General features: G+C 41.1%; 1 protein-coding gene across 16 annotated transcripts in view; it reads right to left on the bottom strand.

Moving 5' to 3' along the window:
- SH3KBP1 (SH3 domain containing kinase binding protein 1) overlaps window positions 1-18,133 on the bottom strand; it is a 385,481-nt gene that overhangs the window by 168,606 nt on the left and 198,742 nt on the right. For all 16 annotated transcript variants that reach the window (XM_078364233.1, XM_054251116.2, XM_078364234.1 and 13 more), the window contains one exon: window positions 12,093-12,196. In XM_078364233.1, the coding sequence (XP_078220359.1) occupies window positions 12,093-12,196 (104 nt within the window). The remainder of the gene's footprint in view (window positions 1-12,092; window positions 12,197-18,133) is intronic.

Genomic DNA, 18,133 nt, shown 5'->3' on the forward strand with positions numbered 1-18,133 from the left:
AAAGTTAACAGGGAACAAGAAAGCAGATCACATGGAGCCTTGAGATTCAGGCTAAAGAAGGAGGTGTTTACCTGCTGTCCATAAATGCAAACAGACAAAATTAATACTTAATTTCATTAGCCTCTAACTGAAATTTGGCATCTGCTTTGATTATGAATGTAGGCAAAACATCAATATTAGAAGGACCTGTGACTCGTCACCAAACAAACTACAGAAATTTTCATGTTATATCATAGACACTGTGGGTATCTCAAAATATCATTTGTGCTCACTGCTGCTTCAAAATGGTCATAGTTATTACACCTACTGGGAGACTTTTACTATTTAGTCTATTAATAAGGATACCCATAGATTACTATATCAAAATTTAGTTTTAAAATAATTTGATAACTATTTCAATATTACAATATTGTCCCCTTTACAATCCTATGTGTTTTATTTTGTGCGTTTAAAGCCATTATCTAAAAACTGAGACTGGTTTCCTCAGACTACCAAACTAACTAGACAGACTAAAAAATATAGTTAAGAATCTATCTGTAGGCTAAGAACCCAATCAGAAAGTATAAGAGCTTCCTGTATGTTTCTGAAGGGCTCTAAGTTACCCTAAGTGAACCAGAAGTGGGTAAGGAGGTAGGAAGGGCAGTGAGACTGTGATATACGGGTAGGGAGTGAAGGCTGAATTGGGGGAACAGTGAGAATGGGTGAGGCAGATTTGAATTTGAGGGCCTTTGAGGTCTCAGCTGGCCTTGGGTGATCAACTAGCAGGGATGGGTGATAGCAGGGTAAAAAAATTATCCCTGGATTTTGTGATAGAGCCACTAGTAGAACAGCAGAAGTCAGAATAGCAAACTGGCTTCTCGGAGGAAAATAAGGGCAGTTTGAAAACAAGCAAGTATTAAGTTACCAGCAGTATGGTGTGGTATAATAGAACCTCTGGAATTGTTTTACCATGTGCACATACAGACAGTCCCCAACTTAAAAGAGGTTAACTTAGGATTTTTGACTTTATGATGGTACAAAAGTGATATGCATTCAGTAGAAACCATACTTCAAATTTTGAATTTTGATCTTTTCCTGGACAAGCAATAGGTAGTACAATACTTCTATAATGCTAGGTGGGGGCAGCGAACCTCAGCTCCCAGTCAGTCATGTGATCATGAGGGTAAACAACCGACACTCTTCAATATGCTGCTGCCAAATGATTTTGCCCAACTATAGACTAATGGAAGTGTTGTGAGCACATTTAAGGTAGGCTAGGCTAAGCTATGCTGTTTGGTAGGTTAGATATATTAGTACATTTTCAACTTAATGACATTTTCAACTTATGAAGGGTTTATTGGGACATAATCCCATTGTAAGTTGAGGAACACCTGTATTACCAATCCAAATTAATAAATACAATTTAAAAGCTAAAATAATGTAAACAAAAAAGAAAAGGAAAATCTGAGTCAAAAGTCCAGTTCAAACTTTCTCTATCCAAAAATTAGCAGTTGTGTGACCTTACTCAAATTTGTCCTACCAAAATGAACCCCATTTTATTCCCATCTGCATAATGGGAATAATTAACACACTTGACAGGTGTCATCTTTAGGTAGCATCTCAATCTGTGTTAGAGGTATATATGCATTATGAATCTTCACCAGGGGCTGGAGAACACAAAACTGTATAGGACATGTCCTTAATTTTCCTCAAGAAGCTAATACTCTACCAAGATAGAAAGGTGTGACTAAATATTAGCAATGCAAGGTAAATAGATGAGAAAAGACCATGACTTAGCACACATCAAACTTGTTACACAAAGTTGAGCTTACTGAGATCTGGGGTGCTAAAGGAAGGCTTTGAGAAAAAAGAAATGAAAATTAAGGTAGGCTTTTAAGAGAAGAAATGGCAGCCATACTCAGGGGACAGGTGTGTATGAGATGCCGGGGGAGCTGATAGAGCCTGTAGAATGGAGATAACCTGAACAATATGTTAAGAGCATTTATAAAGAAACTCGTGGGATACAGACTTGCAGAGTGGCAATTACATTTGCATGATCACAAAATCTTCGGGAGAGCATCCAGATGACGGCATCTGTGCACAACTATCCCAATGACTATTTGATACCAAATTGTGGCATTTCACAGCATTTCCACTGAAATCATTCCATGTTTCTATGCCAACTCAACTGACATATTATTTTTTTCAAGGAGCTTTTTATAGGCTTAGATGGCTAGGAAGATGCACCACGGGTCTCAGTATCAATCGTCACAGGATTTGTAGAGTAGAGTCCTTTGTGCTGGTACTGAATAAGAAACCAAAAAACGACCTCTCTCCCAGGAGTCACAGGGCAGGAGGGGAAAACCAAGGGCATGAACTACAAATGAGCAGTCCATGGCATAATCCCTAACAGCACGGGGCAGCTGGCCCAATTCCAACCCACTCAGTTCGAAGATGTCTGAAACATTCCTATTCCTAGTAATAAGTGGCTCCAGCCCAAGATCCCTGAGGGAAGCCCTCCTGATGGGTAGGAAAAACAGGCTGCTTGCTGGGAAAATAGGGGTATCTTCACCTTGCCACACCCCCAGATGCCTGCATCACTGTCACAGCATAGTCTGAGAGGAGTGGCCAACCGGAAAATGGCAGAGGTCTATCATTAACCATGCGGTAAGTGGAGGGACGGACAATAAAACCATTGCTCAATGCCTGGGGATACACTTCCCATCACAGGCGCATCATGGGCATGATGCTAAGCGCTCTGTGAGCTAGAGCCCTTCACAAGGGTGGTGGGGGTGGCCCCAGTACCAATGAGAGTCGTTCAGTACTATTTCCTTCTGTAGCCAGGCCAGTTGTTTTGGTCTCAAGACTGAGGCTGGAGATAGGAGAAAAATGGTATCTCACACTATCCCTCTTCAGAGATATTCTAGCTCACCTTCTTGTGTAAAGATGAGGACATGGACACTGCCACATGATTTCATTCATTTATTCATTCACTCATTCTAAGAGTAAAGCACAGTGCCTCACATACTGAATGAATGAATGAACGAATGAATGGCAGGGACATCACTGGGAAAAATCCTCCATGGCGGCCTATAGAGCCCTGATTTCCCCACAGAAAAATGTTTCTCCTTCCTGTGAGGAGCAAAAGGAACTGAAGATCCTAACTATATTCACCACTGTTCTTAACTAGGCACTGCCATACCCAGGTCTGTATGGTCCTCCCAATTCCATCAATTTCACCAATATTTAGTGAGCACCTATCCTACACTGCCCCAGTACCTGTGGACAGATTCACTGCTGAACAAAACAGATAAAGACTCCATCCTTGAGAAGTTTCCAACAAGAGAAAGGACCTTACAGAGCCCAAACACCCCCAAAAGGACAACAGTAAAAGTGGGGCAGATCTTCTCCCTTCCCATCTTCTCCCTTCCCATCTTCTCCCTTCCCCACTCACAGTTTTCTGCAGGCCTTGACTCCAGGCTGACAACAGATCCCACCTGTGTCCCTCTATGACCAACCCAGCCAGCTCTGGAGTCCTCTGATTAGTTTGATCTCTTCTAGAACTTCATATAAATGTGCTAAGATATAATTTCACTGTGCACCAAGAGTGAATCTTACCTTTGGCCCAGAGCTGGAAGCAGAGCAGCTTACCCCCAGTAGTGTTTGAGAACACAGAATAAAACAACTTCAACAACTTCTATCTGAGGACCCAATCTCATGTCTTTACAATCAACAGCATTTAAGTGGGTTCAGGATCCAACGAAGTAGTTTTTAAATCTTAGCCCTGTTGGAGATTGGGCAAACACCTGGTTGAACTTCAGTACTCCCATCTCCACCCCATCTTGCACCACATTTGTAAGGCACTAAAGAGGAAATCTGTGACTGAAAAGATGGCATACTGCCTGTGAGTACTTGGCTATTCAGACTAGTTCCTATTTATTACCCCTGAAGTTTTACTTGTCAACTGGACTGAGAAGGGGAACAGACCCAAGGGCACAAGTAGCAAGATAAAAAAACTCATCTAAGGACAACTATAGCTTTTTTTCATCCAATGTGATACCCAACCCCAATCAGAAGCACACTGGAGGGGTGGGTTTGAGGGAATCCTGGGGTTAGGAGGATGCACATAGACAAATGAAGTCAGCTTCAAGAGCTGTTTTACCATTCTTCCCATAAAAGAAAAGTGACACATCCAAGTCTAAGGAAAGGCCCACACCTTAACGTTGCTAAAATTTTGCTCAAAACTTTTTCAGAAATAACTAAATGAAAATTGTAATACTGGTCCTTTCTCTTACTTATGAAAGGCAGGGAAAGGTGCTTTGGGAATTTTTAAAACACTAGAAAAGGGCCAGGCGCAGTGGCTCATGCTGTAATCCCAGACCATCCTGGCCAACATGTGAAACACTGTCTGTACTAAAATACAAAAAATTAGCCAGGCATGGTGGTGTGCGCCTGTGGTCCCAGCTACTGGGGAGGCTGAGGCAGGGGAATCGCTTGAACCCAGGAGGCGGAGGTTGCAGTGAGCCAAGATTGCGCCACTGCACTCCAGCCTGGTGACACAGTGAGACTCTGTCTCAAAAAAAAAAAAAAAAAAAAAACCTAGAAAAATGTTAAGATAGCTTTTAAAACTTTCTAAAATTGAAGTATAATTTACATAAATGCACAGAACTTAACAATACAAACGGATTAATTTTGACAAATGCCCATTGTAACCAACAACTTTATTAACATACAGAGCATTTCCATCACTCCAGAAAGTTCCCTGTGCCCCTTCCTAGTCAATCTACCTCCAAGCAATTTTAATCTGATTTCCATCACCTTTGATTCATTTTACTTCTTCTAGAACTTTATATAAATGTGCTGAGACATAATTTAATTTTCTGAATATTGCTGAGAAGAATACAAATTGTTTCTGGTAAATATCTTTTTCTATCAGTAGAACTGGTGGGAAAAAATATATCTTTAAGGGGGCCATTTCCTGAAGGCATAAACACCTACACTATTTTCAATTTCAGAGGATGTGGGAAAGCTGGCTATGCCAAATATAAACAAGCATTATGTAGGTCCTAAATGGTTAGACCAATATTTTCCCCCAATTCCTGTCTAGTTCATTGTATGATTACCTCTTTCTGGCTGGCCCAGAATATTCCTTTCACATAGGGAAGTTGTTTTTATTCCCTCCCCTCACTCTTCTGAGAACAAGGCTATTCTACATGAGAGGGGGCCCTCAAAGAGAAATCTCTAGAGTAACTAGAAGGGAAGTCATTTAAGAAAACATATACAATTTCTATTTAAGACTTAGGCAAACTGCCCAACAAGAAAGAGCAACATCCATGATTTTTCATCAGAGTGGAAAGGCTTTCTGTTAGAGGTTTTGGAAACCTCCTTCAGCAGTGCTAGATAATCCTGTCCTTCAAAAAACAGCCACACACTATTCTACAGGTCCCCAAACTCCTAAGTGAGTCCAATGCTAAGGTCTTACTACCATTCCAATTAGAAAATATGAACAAATGGTAACACAAGCCAGCAAGATAACCTTTCTGATCAATCTAGATCTTCAAGTTTTCTCCCATCACTATTTCCAGGTGAGAAAATAGTTATGGGGTTATGTTCACCTGGGAAACCTTTAGATTAGGAATCTTTAAACAGGGTGCTCCTTTGAAACTTCAGTGTGGGCAGCACCGTAACTTTAATCTCAACCCCATTTCACTGCAGCTACCAGTACCTGCTTCCTAAAACTCTACACCTGTCCCAAAGGTTCACAGGTCCTCCCCTACTGCAGAGCAAGGCTCTAATAAGACCATGTCCTCCTTCCTCCAGTGCATAAGACAAACACCACTCATTGTTTGCATGTCCAGTTGAAACCTCACCTATTCTACAAAGCATCTTCTTCACCCTGTGTGACGACTCCCATTTTTAAATTCTTCTCTCATTAGTCAATGCCATCATTTGCCACTCTGGAAACATCTTGGGTTGATAACTACCTTAGCTGTGTGTATCTTACCCTCCCTGACTAGACCAAGAATGTTTCAAGGGACAGGGTCTGTTCAATCAATCTCCCAATGTCAATAAACACAGTTTCTCTCAGAGTCTAAGCACTGAAATATTTGATAAATGCCACAGCTATGCAAATCTATTATAAATACATTTAAACTTGCAAATATGTTACTTTTATATGATTGTAGCCTGTTTTGTATGCTGATGATTCAAATCTAATCAACTTTCTCTTCTAAACACGGCTTCCTTTTTCTTAATATGAATGTTTTACCATCTCTGTACATTAGAAAATCAGAGGTATTCACCTCAAAGTTACTTGGACTAATAATTGTAAAACAGCTCAAGCTCTTTGGATTATCAAATTCCAATAAACAGATATATTAACTTTTTTTTTGAGACAGACTCTCACTCTGTCGCCAGGCTGGAGTGCAGTGGCATGATCTCAGCTCACTGCAACCTCCGCCTCCCAGATTCAAGCAATTCTCCTGCCTCAGCCTCCCGAGTAGCTGGGACTACAGGCATATGCCACTACACCCAGCTAAGTTTTCTATTTTTAATAGAGACGGGGTTTCACCATGTTGGCCACGATGGTCTTTATCTCTTGACCTCGTGATCTGCCCGCCTCGGCCTCCCAAAGTGCTGGGATTACAGGCATGAGCTAATGTGTGACCTAATGTTATCTTTTTTTTTTTTTTTTTTAAGAGACACAAACCCTTCTAAAGCAAGGCAATATCTTAACAGGTTAGAAGTTTGGTATGCTTCGATCACCTATTAACTGATCAGCCTTTGAATGAGCTTGACTTCTCATGGGCAAAAATGACATGAGGATAGACTGTCCATTCACACCCACAAAGGTTGTCTAACTGATTTAAAGTTTTGATGAAGAGGCCGGGCGCGGTGGCTCAAGCCTGTAATCCCAGCACTTTGGGAGGCCAAGGCGGGTGGATCATGAGGTCAAAAGATCGAGACCATCCTGGTCAACATGGTGAAACCCCGTCTCTACTACAAATACAAAATATGGGCATGGTGGCGTGTGCCTGTATAATCCCAGCTACTCAGGAGGCTGAGGCAGGAGAATTGCCTGAACCCAGGAGGCGGAGGTTGCGGTGAGCTGAGATCGTGCCATTGCACTCCAGCCTGGGTAACAAGAGCGAAACTCGGCCTCAAAATAAATAAATAAAAATAAAGTTTTGATGAAGTTCAAGGGCCTACTTAATTCTAGCTGAGTGGACCAAATCTTCCATGGCACAAGAAAGAAGATTCTGAAGTACTTCAAAAGTGGAAGTTATCTTTGCAAGCCACAAAGCCAGGTTAAGCTTTAAGCCAGCCTGACTGTGGGCCACTGAGAAATATCTTGAAAAGTAACCAAAAAGAATACATGAAAACAAGAATCTTTGAACATCCCTTGGGCCACCAATGAGAGACTGGATAAGACCAAGCTAATCTAACACAAAAGGAAAGGTGGCTCCTTTCCCAGGCTCTAGATAACATAAAAAAAAAAAAAAAGTGGCTTCAATGTACTTCTCAAAAAAAAACAAAAAACAAAAAACAAAAAAACACCACTCTATAGGCCAAAAAGCCCACATAAAAATTCCAGAGGCCTTCAAATGCCATTTCTCCTGGAAACCTCATTCACTATGCCATCTCTGTTCTACCTACAATTAGAACTTTGCCTGTATTTATTTTTCTTCTCCATTTTGGATAAAAATGACCCAGTGTGTATTCACAATGATTTCGTTAAAACTATCAATCCAGGAATTCACAGCCTGCTATTTTCCTTTTGAATTGGCAGTCTGGTTCCTTTAGGTTCACAATGATGATTTTTTTTCCCCACAGCACAATCACCCCTTTCCAGCCAGGAGCCAGAAGCACAGCAGGTGCTTTCTTGGCAGGTGCTTTGCTTTGCCAACTCCACTATGCCCAGACTACCCTGAACACTCCCTTCCTTCCCTAAACCATGCTTTGGAGGCTGGCTCAGGCTGAGGAGTCAGGGCTGGTAGACTCTCTCCTACTAAATGAGCAAGCTGTTCACCTGACCAAGGGTCAAGGCTGTTTCTACCTAAACCTGCTTAAGCTTCTTGCTCATTATTGGTAGAACGCATTTGGTTAAATTAGACAAAAACATACAAGTGTCAGCCAGGGATCACGCCTGTAATCCCAGCACTTTGGGAGGCTGAGGCAGGAGGATCACGAGGTAAGGAGTTCAAGACCAGACTGGCCAACATGGTGAAGCTGTCTCTACTAAAAAATACAAAAATTAGCTGGGCATGGTGGCTCATGCCTGTGATCCCAGCTACTTGAGAGATAGAGGTAGGAGAATTGCTTGGACCCGGGAGGGGGAGGTTGCAGTAAGCCGAGATTGCGCCACTGCACTCCAGCCTGGGTTACGGAGCAAGACTACATCTCAAAAAAAAAAAAATATACACACACACACACACACACATACATACAGGTGTGAAGAGAAAGAGCTGGTGGTAAGGAGGGATAAAGGTAATCATCTGAAGGTTTAAAAATCACTGTTGCCAAATTTGGTGTGAAGAGGACAACTAAAGAAGATAAGGGGTGAGGGGCGGGGGAGCTGCAGAACTTGAGAAGGAAACTAATGGGAATCATAGAGAATGCACTATGGATGCAGAGATAGATGGAACTCAAACCAGTAAACCCATAATTAGGAAGTGGCCTTGGCCCTATATCATAAGATCATATTAATAAATGATGAACAAATATACATTTTGATATTTTAAGCTAAAATTAGATATTAAGGCAGATGTTTTAGGACTTCAGGATTCCCTACTTAATTCAACTCTTTCAAAAAAACTAATCCATACATTCAAAATCCTCCTAAGGCCTACCTGTCAGGGCAAAAAGAAGGGGGGGGGGAGTGAGTGTGAGTGTGAGTGTGTGTGTGTGTGTGTGTGTGTGTGTGTCTGCAGCTTTGCAAAATTAGAGAAATCCATTTCTTAATAAAAATATAATATATACATACACAATGTTATATTTTATTAATATATTGATTAATCCTACAGTACTGCAAAACCGTATGTTCTTGCCTTGATCTGTCTCTGTGATTTAGGGGTTTTGTTTATTTTGAGTTTTCTTTTCTGTTTATTTTTAATCAGCAGTGAAATTAGAGAAGAGCTATCATTAGCATTTATATAACATTCACTACAAGAGAAAAGGACAGATTTTATGTTATACAGTAACAAGGACCCAGTTTCTGCAATATAACAAGTAAACTGGAACAATGGGGAATTTTTGATGATATTTTAAAACTTCGGATTAAAATGCCGGCCTTTATGTTTTGTTTTATGTAAATATCATAGACTATATGGTTATTTTTTCCTTTTTCTTACTTGAAGCACTTCCAGAATGAAGAAGAGGATTTAGCTGGCAGTGAATATAGAAAGGAGACTGGTATTGTAGATGGTAGCAAAGGCCTATCAGCCTCTAGGCAAATCCAATAACTGCTCTGCAAGCACTCGCCTCTATCCTTTAAGCAATCAACATTCAGTTTCTCTGCAGCCAATAGGCAGGCAGAAGAGGGCGATATTCCTGAGATATGTATTAATCATTTTCCTTGTCTTGACTTGTGGTTTTTCTTACAACATTAAAAGTCATCTTCTATGACAAAAGCATGTTCAATTCTTGTTCCCTTTCAGTCTTTGATCACAAGCACATAGATATATTTTACATGGTTTTATCCTAGTATATGCAATTTTGTGTTCTGATTTGTTCAATTTGCAAAAAAACTCCTTTTGTATTTCCATTGATTCATTTACTTATTCAGCAAGCATTTATTAAAGTGCATGTTAGGTTTCAGGCACTATTCCAGGTACCACAAATATAAAGATAGATAAAAATCAGGTCCCTGCCATTGAAAAGCTCTCAGCTTAATAGAATGTAACAGATAATTACAATGCAAAGTATCATAACAAATACATATTTAAAAGCCTGTGTTTACCATTTTTAATGGCTTCACAATGTTCTACCTGGAAAATACAACTTAATTCCCCTTCTTGATTATTTTTCATTATCACAAATACTGCTATAATAAACACACTTCACGTTTCTTCTTTCCTTAATCAGTTTCTGTGGATAAATTCTCAGGAATGAGATCACTGAGTCAAAAAGTGTTACTCAGATATTTATAGCTCCTGACATACCTTGCCAAATCGTTTCATATAAGGACCACACAGACATACAAATTCACCAGTTCTTCCACACCTTGCCAACAGCCTTACCACTAAATATTTTCTTAGGATTTTCCTAAAAACCCACTACTGTCTTAATTTAATTACTGTATTATTTAATTAACCGCTGAGTGGAACATTTTCTTGTGGCTATGATTTTTTTCTCATTCTGGGATCTGTGTTTATGGCAGATTTATCTATCATTTATCACTGTTATAATAGCTTCCTAATATTTTCACATACTACATATATAATAACTTTTGTCATAATTTATTGCAAATGTTTTCCTATTATTGTTCTCTTTCTTTAGCTGGACTAGCTTCAAATTATACCAAAATCTTAACCATTTTTCTTATTAGTCACATCTGTTTATTTTTTCTTCTGGAACTCCTTCCATGGTTATAGTCTTAAGAAATTTGTCATTCTACCACAGAAATAAACGTTCTTTGTTATCCACTCATTTTTCACTCATTCAATTTTCAATAAATGTCTTGTATATGCCCTGCTTGCCATGAGGGGTAAAAAATGATGAATGACATATTAATTATCCAAAACTCAGAAGTAGGTAAAAGGGGTTCCTGCATGCCTTACCAGTGCCACACTGGAGACCCCATTAATTGCTTGTGGAGGGACATATATCTCTGTTTGGCACATTATTTACCATTTATGAGGCTAGTTTACAACTCTGTTACTGTGGATGTTAACTGGTCAAAACTGAGAGCACTGCAAATGATTCTTGCCAGGTAGCAACAAAAATAAGTTTTGATGAGCAGAAATGCAAAGGATTTGTTCCCTAGAAAAGATAACCTCAAAGGTTACAGTTTTATTGCACTGTAGGGAACTATGTAGTTTTGCATGTAACTTAGCAATCGTAAGTATTTTTTTCAGTCATTATCTTTGCTCTTTCACAATTCTCTTTAGTCAGCCTTACCATCTTATAGATTCCTTCACTAATGAGTTAAATAAAACTCTTGACACATGCTCACATTAGGTTATGTATGAGAGTTAGGAAATCTGGCTTCTAGCATCACCTCTACCACTTCCACCCACATGACAGTTTCCTTAAAGTCTTCCTCCACTTCTAACTTCCTGTTCTATGAACTGTGGGTTTCTGTAAGGTCAGAGGGCATCACCAAACAAAAAGCAATTGGAAAATTGTTTCTACATACAGACACAACTGTTGAATCAGAATGAATGATAAGCACATAGATATATTTTACATGGTTTTATCCTGGTGTATGCAATTTTGTGTTCTGATTTGTTCAATTTGCCTGAAATCCAGGATCCTCTGGGCCTGAGGGAGTCTGGAGGGACATTTCACCAGAGAATGTGGTGCAGCAGGAAGAATGAGAATGTGGTACAGGAACAAGAAAATGTGGTGCAGCAGGAAGAATGAGGGTCTGCAGTCAAAGGGACCAGGGTTGGCCATCAGCCCTGCCTCTTCTAGGGTCTCTTGATTCTCTTTCCTCATCCTGCACAATAAACTTAAAGAACCTTGTCACGCCTGCCACATTCTAGGTCTTCTAAGAAATGTCACTCCTTTTTTAGCCCTCTAAATCCACAGTGTCCCCCACAGTGAATATTAAATCCATGCTCTAAAGATGGATCTGGGTCACTCTGGATACGCAGAGTCTATGATCAATTCAAGTAGAAGAGAAACTTGGTGGCACTGGGTTGGAAATTCAGGGTTACTTAGTAAGCTGTGTTAGAGACAATGCTTTCCAGTGGCCCCAGGTTTGAACTCAGCTGGCTTGGGGGCATTCCTCTGGGGAAAGCCATTTCCTCATACAGGAGACTCAACTAGAGGATCCCTAACTTCAAGGCCAAACACCCTGTGAGTCTGCAGCAAGGCCTCATTGTGGGCGGGTAAGCAGTGACTATGACAGCCCATTTGAGGCCACTGTATTTGCCGGCCGGGTTGCTTACCTCTCCTACCACCTCTATGATGTCGCCAACTTTCAGCTCAAGTTCATCATCATTCTGGGGCAGGTAGCTGAATGCTACCTGACACCGGCGCCTCCGTCGCTCGCCTGGATGGGAAAAGCAAAATATTTAGAGACCGCACTTCTCCCCAAATCAGATTTTAAAGAGAGGCTTCCTAGGCATGCAGGCAAATTAAGCTGACTTATCTCAAATATGCTCTCTGGGACATGGCTAGAGGCACGGCAGCCCTGGTCTCTTAGAGAAAGGCAGTAGAAAGCAGAGCAATGCTTCTTGGTCTTTTAAAAGCTGCTAGGTCAGAAAGGCATGGATATGAGAAACCGATCCATTGGTGCAGAAGGCAAATACCCCACCCCTGAAGCATTGGAGCACAGTGTTGCCTTAAACGGTTTTCCATGGATGGGGCTTTATATTTGCTGCTGTTGATTTTTAATGGAAGCTGACATGATGTGGCGGAGAAAAAAGATGGTCTGCTTCTAATGCTAAGAAGGCAGAGGAGATTCTTCCAAATATGCAAAGAAAAGAAAAAGTATCCTGGCCTTTTTCTTACTAATCATCACCCTTTCAGCATGAGGGAACTCAAGCCTGATAAGCGAAGGCTGATTCGATTTCAGCCTGCTCTTGGTACCATTTCAAACGCCCCACAGGGCTCAACAAATCTACTTCTGTCCTCTTCCATCTGTCCCAGGGGATCCATTAACAGGATCCCTGGCTGCTTACAAAGAATCAAGCCAGACAAATCAAGATAAGAGCCAGGGCCACACTTCACTCAACCAGAGGACACTCAAGGGTACAACATCTCATTCATCCAGCGTGACCCAACTGGGAGACCCTGGCTTAGAGCTGGTTCAAGTACAGACACAACTGTCCACAGCACATTTACACCACAGATGTGCACTATGCAGAGAAAGAACATGTATGGTGGTGGGGGTGAGACAGACAGCAGCAGTGGAGGCCCAAGCCTCTCCACCACCCAAGGGAGAGGTGGATGGGAGATAGGAAGTTAGACCAACATTACCCAGAAGTTTGTTGTTTATGGCTGACAGCCTCACACCATTCCTTCATGCCACTGCATGGCCTAGAAAATCAAAGGGATCAATGGCTTCAAAGAAACACATTTAGAAATGCTTAAATTCTTTTTGGGCACTGCCTACAGGGATTCTTTTACTTCTCTAATCTTTTCTCTGAGAAAGGAAGTCCATGCAGAGGTGATCACAGGGCACATTAAGGCCCCAACGCAGGATGACATCATACAAAGGGGAAGGTCTCTGTGCTACATCAGATGAGTACCCTGATCAATATGTTTCAAAAGCCAGTGGCCTAGTTCTCCCTGTTCCATTTTCTCGTCTGCATCTCAGTAAGCAAGAACATAGTTGAATAGAGGGGAAGAGGGCAGAAGTTCAGAATCGATATCTTGTCTAATCACATCTTTGGTGACTCCACAAATACTCTCCACCCCTTTGTGCAAAACTGCAAGCCTCTAGATCTTAAGAAACAGCACTTCCAGGCCAATTGATGGCACTGTCAGCAGGCTGAGCAGTGCAACCCCAAGGAGGGCCTGGCACTCCCTAGGACGGGAGGCCCACTCCAACTTGCTTTTCCAAGGCAGAGCGTCAGGAGGAATGGGTATTCCAATACAAAGAATGCCACCACTATTCCATGGCTTTCCACACAATGGAAGGCAAATCAAGTACTCTGTACCGTAAAGGACATGGATTTCTCATTCTAGCAAATAATGTCTAGATTACAAAGCAATCTTGGCACCCCTCTCCTGACCCTTGCGACTCCCCTGGAGTCCTCTTAAGATGAAGTTCTACTATAAATCTTTAAAGGGCTTTCATTTGCTAGATGTTATGTTAAAAGCAAATTCTGCAGACACAAATCTGAACATGAAACAAATGAAACAACAAACGTCTGAAAACCAACACTCACAACCACAGATATCAAAGTCCTGACCAAAGTGACTTAAAATAACACCATCTGAAGACCTAGTGTCAGCTGAAGCCATAAAACTTACAGTTGTATGTAAGTTCATATCTTCAAAAAACCCTCTGTAAAAAGTAGCATCTGATCCAACACTGCACAAATGGCAAAGGGGAGAATGATCTATTCTTAGAGAAAAGACTAATCCAATGGATGTAGGACCCGAAATAGAATAATTAAACTGCTCTTAAACCAAATCTCTGCATTGGACTTCCATAAAGGCCTGTCTCGTGTCAGAAAAATGAAGTCTTCTCTACTTTCTCTCTGCTAGGCTAGTCCATCCTTCTTAAAAGCCTCTATGACTGATACTCATTTGGTGGCATAAAGTCCTATAAAGCTCACTGCCAACATACCAAGAAGAATAAGCCCTACAGAGGGCACGGGGAGGGACCCAGAGGTGGCTGGTGGTAAAGATCACCTGACCTGATGCCAAGCACAATCATTCACCCTCACATTGGGATAGTTCACAATCACTTCTGATATCCATCACCCCTTTCTCCTGCCAATCACATGAGTTAAAAAATAAAAGCCAGAATGGGCAATCATTTTGCAAATGAGGAATCCAGGATTCAGTGTCTTGCCCCAGGTCACCAAGCTAGTAAGCGGCATTATTTCCTTAGCCTAAGTTCAGAGCTCTCTCTCCAGTACTGGATATAAACTAATTCAATTCACACTTTGTGCCAAATTCTCTGCAATCTGTACTCAACTGCTTTCTACAACAGTGTACCACATCACTTAGGTCTCTGCCATGGATCACTCATTACAAAGAGCCCCAGACTCCTGGAATGCTGCTTTTCGAGACCTCCACTATAGCTTGTCACTGATTTGAATTTGTTTGCCAGTACCACCTGATCTACAACCCAGTTCAAGGGGGATGCTTGAAGGTGGGAGACATTGTATTTCCATTGTATCCATCCATCTTAAACTTAAGGAAGTCTAAGAAAGTCATCTGTCATTTTTTCCTCTCCTGGAATTTCACTGATGTTTACTAGTAAGTCTTGACCTTCCTTAAAGAGGTAAGGAGATGACACCACCACCTCATTTCAATAGCTTACATGAACTAAGGGAAAAAAACTTACTACTTGCCTATGCCTGAGGTTTGGAATCCCTTAGTTTGAGCTACCACCTTCATGTCCAAATGAGCTAGGCATGGAGTTTTTACAGTAGTCCCCCCTTAGCCACAGTTCCACTTTCTGTAGTTTCAGTTACCTATAGTCAACTGAGGTCCAGAAGTATTAAATGGAATATTCCAGAAATAAACAATTCATAACTTTTAAATTGCACGTCATTCTTAGTAGGATGATGAAACTTCACACCATCCTGCTTCATCCTGTCCAGGATGTGAATCATCCCTTTGTCTAGCATCTCCATGCTGTAGATGCTCCCTGCCCCTGAGTCATTGACACTGTCTGCTCCTGACATCTAACCACAGACAGCGTTGTGACTCCACAATTCAGGATCACTCAAAGCAGATGATCCTCATTCTGATAGATCATAAGAAGGTCAATAGTAGCCCAACACTACGTCACAATGCCTACATCATTCACGTCACTTTATTACATCATGTAGGCATTTTACCATCTCACATCATCACAAGAAGGCTAAGCACAGTACAGTAAGATATTATGAGAGAAAGAGAACATATTCACATAACTTTCATTATGGTATATTGTTAGTGCTTTATTATTTATTGGTGTTAATCTCTTCCTGAACCTAATTTATAAATTAATCTTTCTCATAGATATGTATGTATGGGTAAAGACATAGTATATATAGGGCTTGGCACTATCCACGGTTTCAGGCATCCACTAGAGGTTTTGAAATGTAGCTCCCATGGATAAGGGGGAACAACTGTATTAAGTGAGATAAGGGTTAGCTAAACACAAGAACTGTGATACCACAATAGTCAATCTGATGATAATTGAGAAAGCACATCCTCAACTCTCTCACTAGACCCCATGGCCACCTTCCATTTGTGATCATTTTGTTTAATAAAATAACATTATTGAGCACCTACTATGTGCTGTAGACTGCTAGGCATTTTACATACGCTACCCCATTTGATCCTCACATTGAACCTCCGGAGTAGATTACTAACCCCCTTTTTACAGACAAGAAGATCTTGGAGGCACAAAAAAGATCACATATTTTACCAGAGGATTTCAAACCAGGCGATGCAACTCCAGAAGCACTGCCTCCCTCCCACACCTGACTGGTCTGAAGCATTCTCAGCCCTGGGTCTTGAGACAACAGAAGGGACTAGCTGCACTAACATGGTATTTATTTAAAAGGTGGAACCATAAAGTGAAAAACCACAAATCAGGAGCTTTTCCTTATAACTGCTGGGTACTTGGACCCTACAGGCCCCAGATTTAATAAAATAAATCTGGTTGGATAGGGAGGCAATACAATTGCCTTCTCAGAAAAGGAAATAGCAGAAACTGACTAGGGTGTCATGACCCAGTCCCCAAAACAGCACATACATCTGTATTTTTTTTTTTTTAATTTTTTATTGGATTATAGGTTTTGGGGTACATGAGCACAGCATGCAAGACAGTTGCATAGGTACACACATGGCAGTGTGCTTTCTTTTCTTCTCCCCTTCACCCACATTTGGCTTTTCTCCCCAGGCTATCCCTCCCTACCTCCCCCTCCCACTGGCCCTCCCCTTTTCCCCCCAATAGACCCCAGTGTTTAGTACTCCCCTTTCTGTGTCCATGTGTTCTCATTTTTCATCACCCACCTATGAGTGAGAATATGCGGTGTTTCATTTTCTGTTCTTGTGTCAGTTTGCTGAGGATGATGTTCTCCAGATTCATCCATGTCCCTACAAACGACACAAACTCATCATTTCTGATTGCTGCATAATATTCCATGGTGTATATGTGCCACATTTTTCCAATCCAGTCTATTATCAATGGGCATTTGGGTTGATTCCAGGTCTTTGCTATTGTAAACAGTGCTGCAATGAACATTCGTGTACATGTGTCCTTATAGTAGAACGATTTATAGTCTTTTGGATATACCCAGTAATGGGATTGCTGGGTCAAATGGAATTTCTATTTCTAAGGCCTTGAGGAATCACCACACTGTCTTCCACAATGGTTGAACTAATTTACACTCCCACCAACAGTGTAAAAGTGTTCCTTTTTCTCCACATCCTCTCCAGCATCTGTTGTCTCCAGCTTTTTAATGATCGCCATTCTAACTGGCGTGAGATGGTATCTCAATGTGGTTTTGATTTGCATCTCTCTGATGATCAGTGACGATGAGCATTTTTTCATATGATTGTTGGCCTCATATATGTCTTCTTTCGTAAAGTATCTGTTCATATCCTTTGCCCACTTTTGAATGGGCTTGTTTGTTTTTTTCCTGTAAATCTGTTTGAGTTCTTTGTAAATTCTGGATATCAGCCCTTTGCCAGATGGGTAAACTGCAAAAATTTTTTCCCATTCTGTTGGTTGCCGATCCACTCTAGTGACTGTTTCTTTTGCCGTGCAGAAGCTGTGGAGTTTCATTAGGTCCCATTTGTCTATTTTGGCTTTTGTTGCCAATGCTTTTGGTGTTTTGTTCATGAAGTCCTTGCCTACTCCTATGTCCTGGATAGTTTTGCCTAGATTTTCTTCTAGGGTTTTTATGGTGCCAGGTCTTATGTTTAAGTCTTTAATCCATCTGGAGTTAATTTTAGTGTAAGGTGTCAGGAAGGGGTCCAGTTTCTGCTTTCTGCACATGGCTAGCCAGTTTTCCCAACACCATTTGTTAAACATGGAATCCCTTCCCCATTGCTTGTTTTTGTCAGGTTTATCAAAGATTGTATAGTTGTATGTATGTTGTGTTGCCTCCGGTGCCTCTGTTTTGTTCCATTGGTCTATATCTCTGTTTTGGTACCAGTACCATGCTGTTTTGATTACTGTAGCCTTGTAGTATAGTTTGAAATCCGGTAGTGTGATGCCCCCCGCTGTGTTCTTTTTGCTTAGAATTGACTTGGCTATGCGGGCTCTCTTTTGGTTCCATATGAAGTTCATGGTGGTTTTTTCCAGTTC

The sequence above is a fragment of the Callithrix jacchus genome, chromosome X (genome assembly GCF_049354715.1).
Source record: "Callithrix jacchus isolate 240 chromosome X, calJac240_pri, whole genome shotgun sequence".
NCBI lineage: Eukaryota > Metazoa > Chordata > Mammalia > Primates > Cebidae > Callithrix > Callithrix jacchus.